We start from the raw sequence: 14,232 nt of genomic DNA, 5'->3' as shown, positions 1-14,232 counted from the left end.
CTGTTTGGACCAGGATGGGGAAAAAGTCCTAGAAAATAAGTAGCAACTATTCAGTAAAGAAATGCTAAAGATAAAGGGCCCCAACTGCATCATCAGAAGTTAAGACTGCCTCAGTTAGTGTAACAGGAGAGTGAACTGGACACGCATAAGCTTTGAGACTTCTCAAACTTCTTTTAAACAATGTAAAAAATAACACCAAGAACCAAAACATGAGATAAGATGTAGTCAAATACAGTAAAGGTGCAGCTACTCCTTTAACAGTGTTGCCATCCATGATCGCAATAAAGGAGAATTAATCAGAAGTACGTTGTGAGTAATAGTGATGTATGATAATACAGAGCAACCGCTTACGTTAACAGTGAAACCCTGATTCTTGACAATCACTTTCTTAAGCAAGTGTTTGTTAGATTGTACTCAAAACAGCCAAAATAATGAAAAGTATCTAGTAATGACCTAGCGATAGTAAGAATATGCCGGCTTGGAAGTCTAGAAAGTAACTTACTTCAAAAAGAGTCCTTCAGATGTTTTGTAGTACACTTATCCTCAGCTAAGTTCAGGGAAGCTTAACTTTCCTGTCCAAAAAAAATAGTGTAAATACCCAGTGCTCTGAATAGAAAATAGCTTAAGTATTGGAAGCCTAGAGCAGGACTCCTTAAAACGTATCAGGAAATCAGGATCACATTAACATCTTAGGCACTAACTAGATTAAGTTAAAATATGGCTTACTTAAAACTTAAATTTTGTAAAAAAAAATATAACTCTCAATATAAAACAGATCTATGGTTCAGAAGAACATAATTTAAAACTTGAGTAAGGCTTTCAGCATGACACGTTAAGAAAAGCACAGCCTGAGTCACAGTAACCTACTGTTAGGATCTGGTTCAGGGCTGTCTCTTTATCCAGACCATTAAAGATGTTTTTCTTTAATGGGTGGTAAGTAAATAGCTTCTGTTTGAAAAACGTTAGCTCTTGTGTACTGACATAGTTTATAATTAGCATAGGTAGGATATAACTCCCTTGAAAATGTTAAGGGCTTTTGATTGAACCATTTCTTCCTTGGGATAGGGAGCTCAGTCACTCCAGTATTAAACCCAGCATAATTATCACCTTGCTATGGGCTTTTTACAGTAGCTGTGAAAGAAGCTGTTACAGCTGGTTATGAAATCAAACATAACTATCAAAAAATGGCAGGTTTCTCATAAACCATGGATTGTTACGGTTTTATTCCCATATTACTTCCTTCTATGTGCCTGCCGCTTCCCGGCCAAGGAACCACACGCTGTGTTTTGCCCGGGCTCCGCAGACCCCCGGCCGCTGCAGGGGGCCAGCAACAGCGCAAGAAAAGCCCCTGCAGCAACCGGTGTTCCGCCACAGAGCGCTTTAGTGTGTCTGGGGGCTCTCTGAGGATCTGTTTTACCCCCAAGCCCCTATTTTCCCTCACTTGCTCTCAGCCGTCTTTGAGGGGAAGCGGCTGCTGGCTGTCGCCCCTCAGCCTCAGCGGGGGCACGACCCGCCGTGAGGTGAATCCCTGGGGTTCGGGGGGAGCGGCCTCCCACGCTGGGCGCTGCGGGGCCGGCCGCTGGGCCTCGGCCTGAGGCGCGGCTGGGCGCCCGGCGGACTACACCTCCCGGCGTACCGCGCTCCGCCTCGCCCGGGGCGGCCGGGAGCGGCGGCGAGGCGGGGCGGGAGCCCTCGACTACATCCCCCGCCGTGCGCTAGCGGCGGCCGTTGCGGGCGGCAGGCGCGGGGCGGGCGCGGCGCTTGCCGGGAGTCGCAGTCCGCGCCGCCGTTGGGACTTGTGCGGCTGCGGCGGCGGAGGGCGAGGGGTGGTTCCGCGGTCGGGGGGATGTGGCGATCGTGACGTGATTCTGTCCGCGTTGGAGCCGGGGCGGCCGTGGCGAGCGTGACGTGGCAGAGAACGAGCGAGCGAGGTTCCCGGTCACACAGCAGCCGCCGCTGCTGCCGCCGCCTCCCCCTTATAAGTCGGCGCCGCCGGGCGAGCCCCGCACCTCAGCAGCCGCCTCCTCGCTCGCGGAGGGATCCCTCAGCGCAGACAGGAGCCGGGCCGCGCTTCCCCCTCCCTCCGCCGCCGCCCAGCCCCGTGCCGGAGCCGCCATGGGCCTCACCATCTCCTCGCTCTTCTCACGCCTCTTCGGCAAGAAGCAGATGCGCATCCTCATGGGTAAGGGGAGACGGCGTCTTCCCCCTCTCCGGAGCCTCGCCGCCGCCTTGCCCGGCCGCCGCCAGGCCCGCCCGCTCCCTCACGGACGCGTCCCGCTGGCGGTGGGGGAGGGGAGGCCGGCGGGAGAGGGCCGCGGGCTCAAGGCGGGCGGCTCGGCCCGGCCCCGGGCTGTGGGGGACGGGGCGCCTCTGCGTCCCCTTTCCTCTGGGCTGGCGGGGTCGTTGGAAAGTGAAGGAGCGGCGGGGGAGGGCGGTGGGGACCTGTCTGCCCTTCCTTCTCCTCCGCCGCGTTGCCGTTTTCTCCTCGCTCGTTCCCCCCCACCACGACCCCGCTGTCGGGGGTGGCGGCTGCGCTGGCCAAGGGGCGGGGGGGGCCGGGACTGAGCCCCGCGTTCTCCGGGGTTTGCAGCGGGGCCGCGGCTCCTTCTCCTCCCACCTGCCCTTCCGCCTGCGCGGGGCCGGAGCGGAGCGTGGAACAAAGATGGAGCGGCGGCAGGTGAGGTCGGTGCCCGCCGCCGGGGGTGTCCCCTCGCCCGGAGCCGAGCGGGCCCCTTGCCGCCCTCTTCCCCGCAGCGCCCGGGTTGCGCCCGAGCAGGGAGTGGGGCTGCTGGGACAGGATGTGACAAAGCCTGGTGTGCTCTGCACCGGGAGCTGAACGAATTGCCGTATAATGGCCGATTTTCGGTAGCTGTGGTGTCTGTATCCCTGACTGTTGTGGAAGGACGTTTCGGTTTAGCGACGGTGTCCTTTAATTCTCCTGTACCTTTTATGCAAAACCATAAAACCCTGTAGGCTGCCCTTCCAGCGCTTGCTTAGTTCTCCGGTCAGCCCGTAATTATTTATTTGGAACTAGATGGTGTTTCTCTCGAAACGGACTGTGTAAGAGTTGAAGCCAGCAGCTCTTGAAGATTCCCACTTTAAGCTTACGGTTCAAAAGGTCAAAGCGAGCGCATACCGCATTCGCTGTTTCCTCCTCCGCTTCAGCTCTTCCCTGCAGTTTTCCACCCACCTGCCCACCCCGACAAGTTTTATGTACAAACAAATTCTAACCCCCAAATTTTTCTCAAATGCCGTTACTAAAGTGAATGGAACTTGATTCGTGGCCGCTGACTGAAAGGGCTTGTCCTAAGAAATTATATGAAGTGCTTGTTTCAGTATATCCAGCAACGGGACTAGGTCCTAACTGTGAAACTTCTTGGCACACTACTCATCCTTTACACTGCCTGGGTATGCAGTCACAAAATACAGCTTTTTATTTTTTTTTTTAATTCTGATTTTCCATGTTCTCCATACATTTTGTGATGACAGAGTTCTTTATTACACGCACAGTAATTTTTATTGTATCTTCGCTGCTTGAAATTAGAGACTCATCCATTTCAAAATAACCTGAGCGATTTTTGTCTTTGAGACAACCTAGTACATCTGTTGGTTTCAAGGAAGTGATTTGACTGTCTCTGTAGCAGCCAGACTCTTCATATGACTCTAAATGAATGAAGTAAAATCTTCAAATGAGCTTGACTGTAGGATGAGATAGTGCTTGTGGTATTTGTAGTTCTGTTGCATTCTGCAAAATAATGAAAACAGGAAAGCAGTGGCATACAGATCAAAACAGCTTGCAAGTCTTTAGGTTGGTAGATAATTAGTTCAAATTTAGGTTAGATATGAGTTAGGGAGCTGCACTTTCTAGCAGTTGGTTCAACTGCATCTTTTTTTAAAATAATTTTTATTTTAAGATATGGATTATATTAAAATACAGAACTGGATGAGAGCTTGAGACTGCACCATATTTGTTATGTAGTACAAGAGGGTAAAACTTCTGCTATGTTGCGATGAGAGTGTATTATAGGGCCTAAATTAGATGTTTAGAAGCAGAATATACTGGAGATTACATAGTTTATACCTGTAATGTGGAAAAGAAGCTCTTCATAGCATTCTACATTAATGTACCAGCACTTCGAGGAGAGACGTCTGAATGAATACTGGGACTAAATTAGACTTTTCCTCAAGGTGATAAATTTCAGTTTATGATTCGAAAATGAGCTGGACAAGGCTAGGCATTTAAGTAGTATTCCAGTGAAGTAACTTTATGGGTAAGGTGTTTATGGAGAAAGATTTAGTGGAAGATATTACATGGGTGAATTGATAATGAACGGAAGATTAATTTGTAATTCAAACTTCCCTTTCACAGCTTTCTTCTGTTTCTGCAGAATTCAAGACGAAGTGGAATTAATTTTGCTCTTAAGGCAGACTTTGTGTTGTTGAGTTCTGCAGAATTTGAGGTATCATTACCAACAGCAAACATGGCATGCTATCTTTTATATTCGCAAACCATATTTTTGGTAAAAGATGGACATTTAATGGTATACTGTTACTGAAATTTTGGTTTTAAAAAACTGTACTTGTATAATTAAGTATTTTTCAGAAATATTAACATGATTCTGAGGAAAGGAATGTAAAATAATTCCTACATCTTCTTTATAGATGGAAGTAACACAAGGGAAAATAAATGAAATAACTGTAGGATAGGACTGAATGACTTAAAGTGAGACTAGGCAACTGGGCCATTAGAGCGGAAAAACTGAGTCTGAACGCTGTGTATACCTGTCTGTAAACCTCTTCACTCATAGTTTCTTGTGCTTAAAAAAGAATAGTGATCTGTTGTGCACCTTTCAGTATCATAATTTAATGTTCTGTGTCTTGATGTAGTTGTGCAAGTGTTAACCGAGATAATAGCTACTCGTGAGCCTCGCATACAAAGGTAATTATTAAACACATTGGGGGAAAGAAAAAAAAGTCAGATTCTTTGGGAATTATGTCACTGTACGGCATAAAACCATTTACCTGGTTTTTATTTGGTTTTTTTGAGCCACTGTTGGTTTGCATGCCACTGGGTTTTTTTTCACATGCGTGTGTTTTGTTGAGAAGCTGTATTGAGAATGATCCCTTCATGTCCCCCAAAGACTTAGCCAATTGAAACTAAACCTGTAAAGGGTAAATGAGAGAAGTTTTGAGAGAATTGGTATAAAGGTAAAAGTGGAGGAATACAAACCTGTAGTAAATTGGGATTCATGAATTTTATTTTTTTGAAGCTGGGTTTTGTTTGTAACAAGAATGTCATGAATCAGATAAACACAGTAGCAGCTTTTCTCTCCTCTGTCTGGTAATGGGAAACATTCATGTCGGAAGCAGCAGCAAGCTGTATTCTATAGTAAACTTTGGTAATCTCAATCCGGCAACCAAAATCTACTGGTCTTGATGGGAATTCCATTTAAAAAGTCAGTTCTCAATTTTTCTGCATCTACGGTTTATATGAGGTTCTGTGCTATGATAACTGAGGCAGCTTGATATTCAGCCACCAGTGATCAAAGTAGTAAATGAGGAATGTGATGTGGCCACAGGGGTGGTGTTCCCAGGGAAAAGTGAACTATGAGTTTGAGATTTAGAAACACAACTGACAGACAGTGAATAAAACTCTCTTAAAGAGAGTAAAGGGCTTGAACCACAATGATTTTAACGGCAACTGAAAGTGGTGTAGATATTTTTTTTTCTCCAGCTAGAGGAAGAGGATGTTTGACTCAGTTTAAAGATAAATGGTTGCAAGTACAAGTCTGTGCTTCCCGTTTGTACTTTATTGTAATCTTAGTGCTTTGTGGTACAACTGCTGCCCATCATACCCTACATCAAGGTTCTTATACCTTGGTCTTGTCAATGGTCAGTCAGGCAGTGGAATCAGAGTGAAAATGCAGAATCGGTAACTTATTAAATTGGGGATTTCAGACTTAGGTTTTAATCTTGATAGTTAAATCAGCCTGAACTTTATGACATGGAAGTAGCTCGTAGTCTTACATTTAGTGTTCCAGTGCAAATGTAAACATGTTTATTCTTGGACCACTAAAAGCAGTAGTTACACTTTCTAGTGGCTCAAAAGATTAAATGTGATTTGGTGCTCTGAAATTTCTTGTTCTGAAAAGGGTGGTAAACGGAAAATTGGAGTAGGAAGTATGAATGGAGGCTATGCTTTTAACAACTGTTGCTTGTTTAGACTTCATAACATTTGCAATTTGGTTAAAAGAGGCAGTTTTTTTGCAAATAGGGTCATGGTGATTTGCAGGAGTTGCCTTCCTTCCATTAAAAGCTGCTGTTTCGAGTGTAGAGTCAGAAGAAGAAAACACATATCCGTAACTCAGCCTGCCTCGGTGCAAAGTCCAGCAGCTTAATTAGAATTGTGGATAAGAGTAGATTTAAGTCTCTGGGCTTTGTGCTTACATAGCTAATGTAGCTTTCTGCCAACACCATTGAGGTGGTGGTGGATCCTGGCGCAAGACCAGGCTGTATAACTGGGGCAATAATTCCTTAAATTTAGGAAATAGTTTAAAATTCTTGACTAGTTTCTGATTTCTTAACTCTGAGTCGTATCTTCAAATGGTTCTCGATACCCTGTGTATATTCTTTGAAATGAGATTAGCTTTTTTCTTTTTCTTTATCTGTATCTTTAGTATAACCCACAAATAACACTAAAACCATTGTGTAGATCTCTCTTTTGTTACTAATTTTAAGAAATCTTGTCAGTGTTTGTTTACTGATAACTGGGTTTTTTGCTGGGGAGTGGGTGAAGACTTTGTGAGTTATGTGTAGCTTTAATTGGTGGTTCACTAAATGATCTTCATTTGCTGGGAAATGGTCATATACATCTCATGGACGTGCATCGTGTTTTCTTGTAAAGTTCTAAGCATCCTACAAATGCTCACTTGAAGCTGAGCTGTGTGAGAATAGTGTTGGGCTTCAAGCATTGTGCTATTAAAAACATTGTGTTTCAGCATAGATGGGGTATTTGAGGGTTTCAGAGTTTGCTTAAAGGGTGTTTTTTTTAAGGCTACCTGACACTTATTGGTGTACATTTAACACAAGTTTCATAACTTGCAAGCTCTTTTGAAACTTCTGCTGCACCGTCTTTTTTTTGTTCATGCTTTTGTGTGGTTCTAAAAAAGACCAACACTTAGACAATAGCAAAGTTAAAACTGTTAAATTCTAATTTGAGCATTTGGGGATTTTATTAGCCCTCAAGGAGCTTTGGTTTTGATGGTAGAATTTCGGCCCCCACGCCCCCTGACATTAACAATTAAAACAACTTTTTTTTTTTTTAAACACACAGTGACAATACCAAAGAAACTGCATTGGCATGTATAATCCTGTTCACAGTGTCAGAATATAGGACAATTATAGATAGGGTTTTTTAATTAGTTTGCTGTAACAGCAGTTTCTATCTTGAGAAGGAGGAGACTTTTTAAGAGTTTGGTTTCATTATGAATAAGTAGGTAATCTCAAATTCCATTTTACTGCAACGCTAAGGAAACAGTTGTATTATTGTCAGGTCATCAAACCACTTAAGGCCTAACATATCGCAGTAGGTAATTAACTCAAAACACTTAATGTTGTCAAACAAGGATAACATTTGGTTTATTATGCAAATATTTTTTAATTAATTGTTGGGGGGGTATTTTTGTGTAGGCCAAATTTTATTGACTATTTTAAGTTTCACAAATAGGCATGTTATTCAAACCGTTGCTGTAGTAAGTGTTTAGTACCTACTGTTTGTTTAGGTGCTTATATGCTAGGCATTGGATTCTCACGTAAAGAGTTGTATTTTGAGTTGCTCCTATGTGTTCTGAAGTGCCTAACAGTAAGCAGTTGCACAGTTTTAGAAAACTGCAGTGTATGCCTGCAATATTGGTGACGCTTCTCAAAAAATGTCTTTGAGGCTCCGTTTTTTGGGTTGTTTTTTTTTTAAGGATCACATGTTTACCACGTAGCTTATATCAAAACCCAGCAAGCTTAAGTTTCCTTGTAGAATCAGAAGAGCAAATTTGAGTGCAGAAGGTCTCCTATAAAGATCAAAATTGGAGGCTCCGAACAAACGCATCCTAGTGCATCTGTGAATAGAAGTGATGTCCTGAAGAAGAGTTACAGCCCTTGGGGTGTATGCAGAGCGATGACAGGAGTTTCCTAATACATGTGTGTTTGTCAATGCAAAAGAAATGTGTTACCAAAGGGCCAGGGGACTGGAATGAGGGACACTGCAGTGCCTTCCATTGATAATGCCAACTCCTGTTGGTTCAGGTGCATGTGAAACTGGACTTAGCTGAAGGTTGAGTAGGTGAGACCTTCCCCAGCTTGAGTGCCGAGTAGCAAACGTGATCAGTTACAAACTATGCGCTGCGTGTAGATTGTTGCTAGGCACTGAAAACCATCCTGACTGACATAGAAGAAACTTCCAAAGTGGATGATAAAACTTAATGCAAATACTAAGCAAGATGACTAGAAACTAGTGAGCCTGTAGGTTGTGGATGAAAATGTGTTATTGACCTTGTTTTCTTCATTGCTTGTTCTCTCTCTCAGCGCTGGGTAGAGGAAATGGGGAGAAACATACGGCAGTATATCAACAATGACTTAAAAGTGTTTAAAAAGTTGGTTTGTCTTAAGAAAAAAATCTAATACTCTGCATGTAAAATAGCGTGTTTTTAAATTAGCAGGTTGTGGTTCATATTGTGAACTAAATCAAATTTTCTGTTTGTTCTAGTTGGTTTGGATGCTGCTGGTAAGACGACTATTCTTTATAAACTGAAACTAGGAGAAATTGTCACCACAATTCCCACTATTGGTAAGATAACCAAGTCTCATGTCTTCATTCTTCTTACTGTAACTTTGTGTTGTGCAGACAGGCTTCTGGAAAGTGTAGGGTTTTGCTATCTTTTCTGTTGGTATAAGAATCAAGACAAACATGGGCTTTCTGGTACTGCCATAACATACCTTTGTCAGACCAAAGATCATCTAGACTACAGTCCTGTGTCTGGCAGCGGTCAGCAGCAGATGTTCAGGAGTATAGGAACCAATGAAGCAGCAGTACTTCCCCCAAACACCATGAACCTTTAGCAGTTTGTGGCTGAAAGGCTTGCTGACCACCAAAGGTGGTCTACTTGGATTTTATTGATTAGTTTGGGCGGGTGGGTGGTGTCCCCCTTCAGTCAATTTTCTTCTTGGTCTAGCATTCAATTCTGATAAGCCAATTTTATATGTATTTGGGAGAAATATAGCTTAGGAAGTAACTATCTTTAACGTGGTCAGAATTGCGTTTTAACACTAGCATTGACTATTTCTAATTATTTGATTCTCTTTTAGGTTTTAATGTGGAAACGGTAGAATATAAAAACATCTGTTTCACAGTTTGGGATGTTGGTGGTCAAGATAAAATTAGACCCCTTTGGAGGCATTATTTCCAAAACACACAGGTAAGAGTTCTGAGATGGCAATCGTTAAAGATGTGTTTTGTAAAGTCTCATTATACATGGAAAGTTGTCTTCTGTCCCTTGCTTTCAGAAAGGCTTCTCGCTACTTCCTGCAAGTTCTGAGGGATACCCAGATTTTATTCTAGTTGAAGCTGGTTTGTTACCCTGAAGGCTTCAAGTGTAGTCATGAGTGTAGCCTAGCAAGGATAAAGTCCTTCAGGATCTACCAGTGTTCTGTAATGTGCCAGAGCAGCTGGTTTGTTTGTGAGGAACATTTCAACTTTGCTGTATCCATGTTTTGATCTGTTACAACTGGCGTTAGCTTATACATAAGAAATGTTATTGTTTAAGTACCCTTCTACATATTCTTTTTTTCTAATCAGCCTCAAAGTATACAGCTTTTACTGTGCTATATCAGTGTACGTAGTACACTGAGTATCTAAAAACACTGTAAAGATCTTGTTACTTATTGATTAGAAAGTGTTCGTTTCCTACTGATGTGTCTGCCATCATTTTTGGTGACATAGATGTGATTCTTTCCTTTAGTTTAAAAGCAGTAAGTTAAGTTGCTTATTAGTAAAAGGAAACTTAGGGAGTGTGTTTTCTGTTGGCTTTTTTTTTTTTCTGTATTGAATACAGAGTTGTTTCCAATAAACGTTTGTGTAGCATAATGGATGTGATTGGTGCAGAAAAATGGAGAAGTCTGGACTGACAAAAACGAGCTAGCAAAGCACTGTCGTGAATAGAGTAATACTTAATTTCACTTCCTTATTCAGCCCTGTTACTAAATATTTTTAAAAGATGCGACTGTTTTCTTAAATAGAATGATAAAATGTAAGGTTTTCATACTGAAATTCTAAGAGTAAATAATGTGTTTGTAAGGAGGATGCTTGAATAGCAGATGCTATTCAAGTACTGTTTAGTACAACCTTTCTTAAACAAATTCAGGCCTTACTTTAAGAGCGTGGCTTTTTTTTTCAGTGAAACATGAGATGGTGACGCACTTGTGATTCTCTTGCTACATTTAATGTAATACAATGAGTGAAAAGGGAGGGAGGAGAGTTAGCTTCTGAAATTTTGCTGGTATCTGTCTCTCTTTTTGGCTTAGTTTAAAACTAATGAATCCCACGCTAACGTATAAATTGACATTTGTGGTGTTTAACTTTTTTGATTTAGAGGGCCTGGCTTTATTTTGCAGTTGAAACTTACGTACTTGTTCAGGCAGACTTCTTGCATTGCTTAAACAGAAGTTTCTGTCAAAATTTCTCACCTAAGAGAGGGGACAGTCACAATATTCAATAAGAGGTTTTTTCTTTTTTAAAATAGTACTGTATGTTTACATTGGTTTTTCAAAATTGCTTAACTTCTTACAGGGCCTCATTTTTGTGGTAGACAGCAATGACAGAGAGAGAATCCAGGAAGCAGCAGAAGAGCTGCAGAAAATGGTAAATATCAATACTTCTGAAATATAATTGTTATACTTTGTCGTATTTTTGGATGTGTGTCAGCTTCCCTAAGAGATCTAGGATTTTAAAATTCTAGGGAGTTCGTACAGTGCATATCATATTTAACTGGTAATTGTGGGTCACATTGTGCACTGAGTTGTAACTACAACTCTGTAGAGAGCTTTACCTTAAGAACTACTAATGTGTGAGAGCCTTTCTTTCCTTCATAAAACCTTAATAGAAACACAGCACATAAAGAAAGAATTTTGGAAAAACAAATTGGTGCTAAGAATTGCAGCAGCAAGGTGCTGGTAAATTTAAACTGCCTATTGAAAGAAGATTTCCTTGCTTGTAGGAGAAGTTCTGCTGGGTAGTAGTTAAATTTCACTCAGGACTTACTAGCGACTTCAGGAACAAGAATGGGAAAATTTATAACCCTTAAATCAGTATTTAGGTTTCTTTAGTGCTTGCTGAAGTAATTGAAGTACTTAACTGAGCTCATTTAATAATGTGATCGTTTTTTCTCTTAGCTTCAGGAGGATGAGCTGCGAGATGCAGTGCTGCTTCTGTTTGCAAACAAACAAGATCTGCCAAATGCCATGGCAATCAGTGAAATGACAGATAAACTAGGTCTTCAGTCTCTGCGTAACAGAACTGTAAGTGCTGAACTTCCTGGTTGCTGAACTCTTGTCTTCCTTTATTGTGTATCATAAATGTAATCACCCTTGAAAGGAAAGGGAATTTTTCACCTCTTTCTGGAGAGAGAGGCACATACCTGCTATTTAACTCTGCAGTGCATAGTTTAAGGTCCTTGTTCAAAGTAAGTGATTTAGAAGTATAATACAATGTGTACACTTGTTGCAGTGTTTTGTCTCTCACCTTCTCCTGGAAAAACACAAATATTCCGGGCTGTCACTGAAATACAGCTGTCAAACATGTTTGACAGAGCATGTGGTAGGCTTTCCTGTTTTCCCAGTGCTTGTTATTTTGGGGGAGAAAATGCATTCTGTGTTCTCGCCACTACAAGGACGGGAGAAAATTGAGTAGCTCCTAAATTGTTAGATTCCATCTGTGCAAGCCTTTGAGATATAAAACACATAAGCCATGTATCCTTCTGTAATACTTGCTTAATGTCTGTATGTTGACAATCCGTCGTGGTTTTGGCCAAAAAACAATGTGTGTTGGTTTTGATATGTGTCCTCAAACCAGGACATGCGCTAAGATCGTATCCGTAGAAGATATTTTAGAGGTCTGTTAATTTACATAACTTCATGTCCTTTTTCTGAAGAGCAGTCTTTCAAAAACAAGAAGCTAGTTTTCAGCATATGAACCAAATGCAAGTTCTGTGTTTGTTTTTTGTGCACTAGATGGTGTTCTAGTATTTGATAGGCCAACACTGAGTTTTTGGGTAGTGTCTGAACCCCATCTACTTTATATGTACTTTTCAAAACTTGTAAAAATACCATCTGTTCAATATTGACTCTACTTACCGCACAGAAGAGTGTTTAAAGAACACTATTTGAGTGTATATCTGAGTGTCACATGCTTTGATAACTTAACTTGCATTTTGTCAGTACTTAAATTTAATTTCTGTTTGTGTTCTATGTTAACAGTGGTATGTCCAGGCTACCTGTGCTACGCAAGGAACTGGTCTGTACGAGGGACTTGACTGGCTGTCAAATGAACTCTCAAAACGCTAACTCAAACTGGACGACTCTTTCACCAGGGACATGTTTGATATAAGTGGTCTAGGCTTGTTACAACAAAATTAGTTTGCATCTTGGTTATTACAGTATCTGGAACTGATATTTGGGCAGGATATTACAGCGTTTCAACTTATTTTGTTGCCAATTATTGTTTACCAAGCTACATGTTGCGAAGCTAGCAATATGCTTGGGTAAAAATCTCCTTAACTTGGGAAAAGTGTATCTTCTGATTTTATTCCCCTTGTTAGCCTAAATGCCTGAATATAGTTATTGTGACATCTTTAAGATCTGTTTCGAATATTCTTTTGAGCCCCAATAAATTAATGTTTTAAATTTTTTTTTTCTCCCTGCTACTTTTAGTTTACTGATACCCTGTTTCATTCCTCAGACAGTCTGCTGATTTAAAAATGTAGCATTCCGTATGTATTTATTTCTCTCCCTTGCCAAAAAGAATTCCTAATACTGCTTGTTCCAGCCAAGGAAATGCTCTAAAACACTATACAAATCTACTGCACTGAGGAACGTTTTATTAATCCTTGGGTTCTGTCAGCCCAACTTGCCTTTGTGTGAATTGGATTTGATGGGTAGAATAGTTCTGTGCTGGTTGCGAAGAGCTCATGTTGAGGTTGTTTTTAATATTCAGCAGATTGTCTTCCTTTATATTGTATCTTTTTTTTTATGTTGCATGTTGCTTTTTGGTATCAGCCTGACTATTTTTGCCCAGTGTATAATAGTTCTGCTGAAGTTTTACTGTTTGTTGGTGAACATATCTTCATAAAGAAATTTTGGAAAATTCATCAAACTCAATGGATTAGTTTCTTCATAACCCACTTGGAATTATTCCTAATAAAATTATAAAATGTATAGTTCTGTGTATGCTTTTCTTGATCCCTGAAATAGTTGAACTGCAAGTTATCGCTTATTTTTTGCCGTGTACTGGGCTTCCCTGCAGCTTGAACGTGAACATCAGTCTCAGATTTTCAGTTATTTGGAGCTATGTGGAGCGGGATGTGGAAGGTGGGCAACGAAGTTGTATACAGTGCAGTAGAGTAGCTGTCATCAAGACTTATATAATTCTGTAAGTGTCTTTTGAAGTTGTAAATCTAAAATTCCGTTTAAGATGTCCAGATATGAAAGTACTAACAGTTACAAAAATTGTAATAAAACAAACACGAACTGCCTGAAAAGCATGCATGTCTGTTTCATAGTTGTATCTACATTTAAAAATCAACATGGGTTCTGGCAGGAGAAATCGCAAATTCTGTTGGTGGCTGGCTGGGAAGCTAACTTAAACACTACAGGGATTTAGTCAATATTATATTTACGGTGATAGTCACCCCCAAAAATCAGCTCTATGCAAATGCTACTGTCTGCTTTCATATTTCTGCCCTGGTATACCTCTCTAGTAGAAAATACTTTTAACACGTTTTTTGAGGCTACTACTGATGCATATTTTAAAATCTATTTTTCTGTTGTCTGTTTGCTTTATGGATGCCAATATGGCTCAATCTTCCAGTTGAAATACTCTATTAATTGCACAGCTTTAGGAATCCGAGGCATGATTTCATTGCAGTTTTAGGCTAAGCTCCTCTCTTACTTTTAGTCCAGGTCTTGTTA

The 14,232-nt window shown here is 41.2% G+C and overlaps 1 protein-coding gene across 1 annotated transcript; it reads left to right on the top strand.

Moving 5' to 3' along the window:
* The first annotated feature begins 1,752 nt into the window (after positions 1 to 1,752).
* Positions 1,753 to 13,479, top strand: ARF4 (ADP ribosylation factor 4). The gene is made up of 6 exons (XM_054215742.1): positions 1,753 to 2,182; positions 8,759 to 8,839; positions 9,358 to 9,467; positions 10,838 to 10,909; positions 11,440 to 11,565; positions 12,523 to 13,479. Exons 1-6 carry the CDS (start codon positions 2,116 to 2,118, stop codon positions 12,607 to 12,609), a joined length of 543 nt encoding a protein of 180 aa, XP_054071717.1. The 5' UTR covers positions 1,753 to 2,115; the 3' UTR covers positions 12,610 to 13,479.
* Positions 13,480 to 14,232: the final 753 nt, after the last annotated feature.

This window comes from Rissa tridactyla, chromosome 10, assembly GCF_028500815.1.
Source record: "Rissa tridactyla isolate bRisTri1 chromosome 10, bRisTri1.patW.cur.20221130, whole genome shotgun sequence".
NCBI lineage: Eukaryota > Metazoa > Chordata > Aves > Charadriiformes > Laridae > Rissa > Rissa tridactyla.
This window is presented reverse-complemented; position numbering and strand designations above follow the sequence as displayed.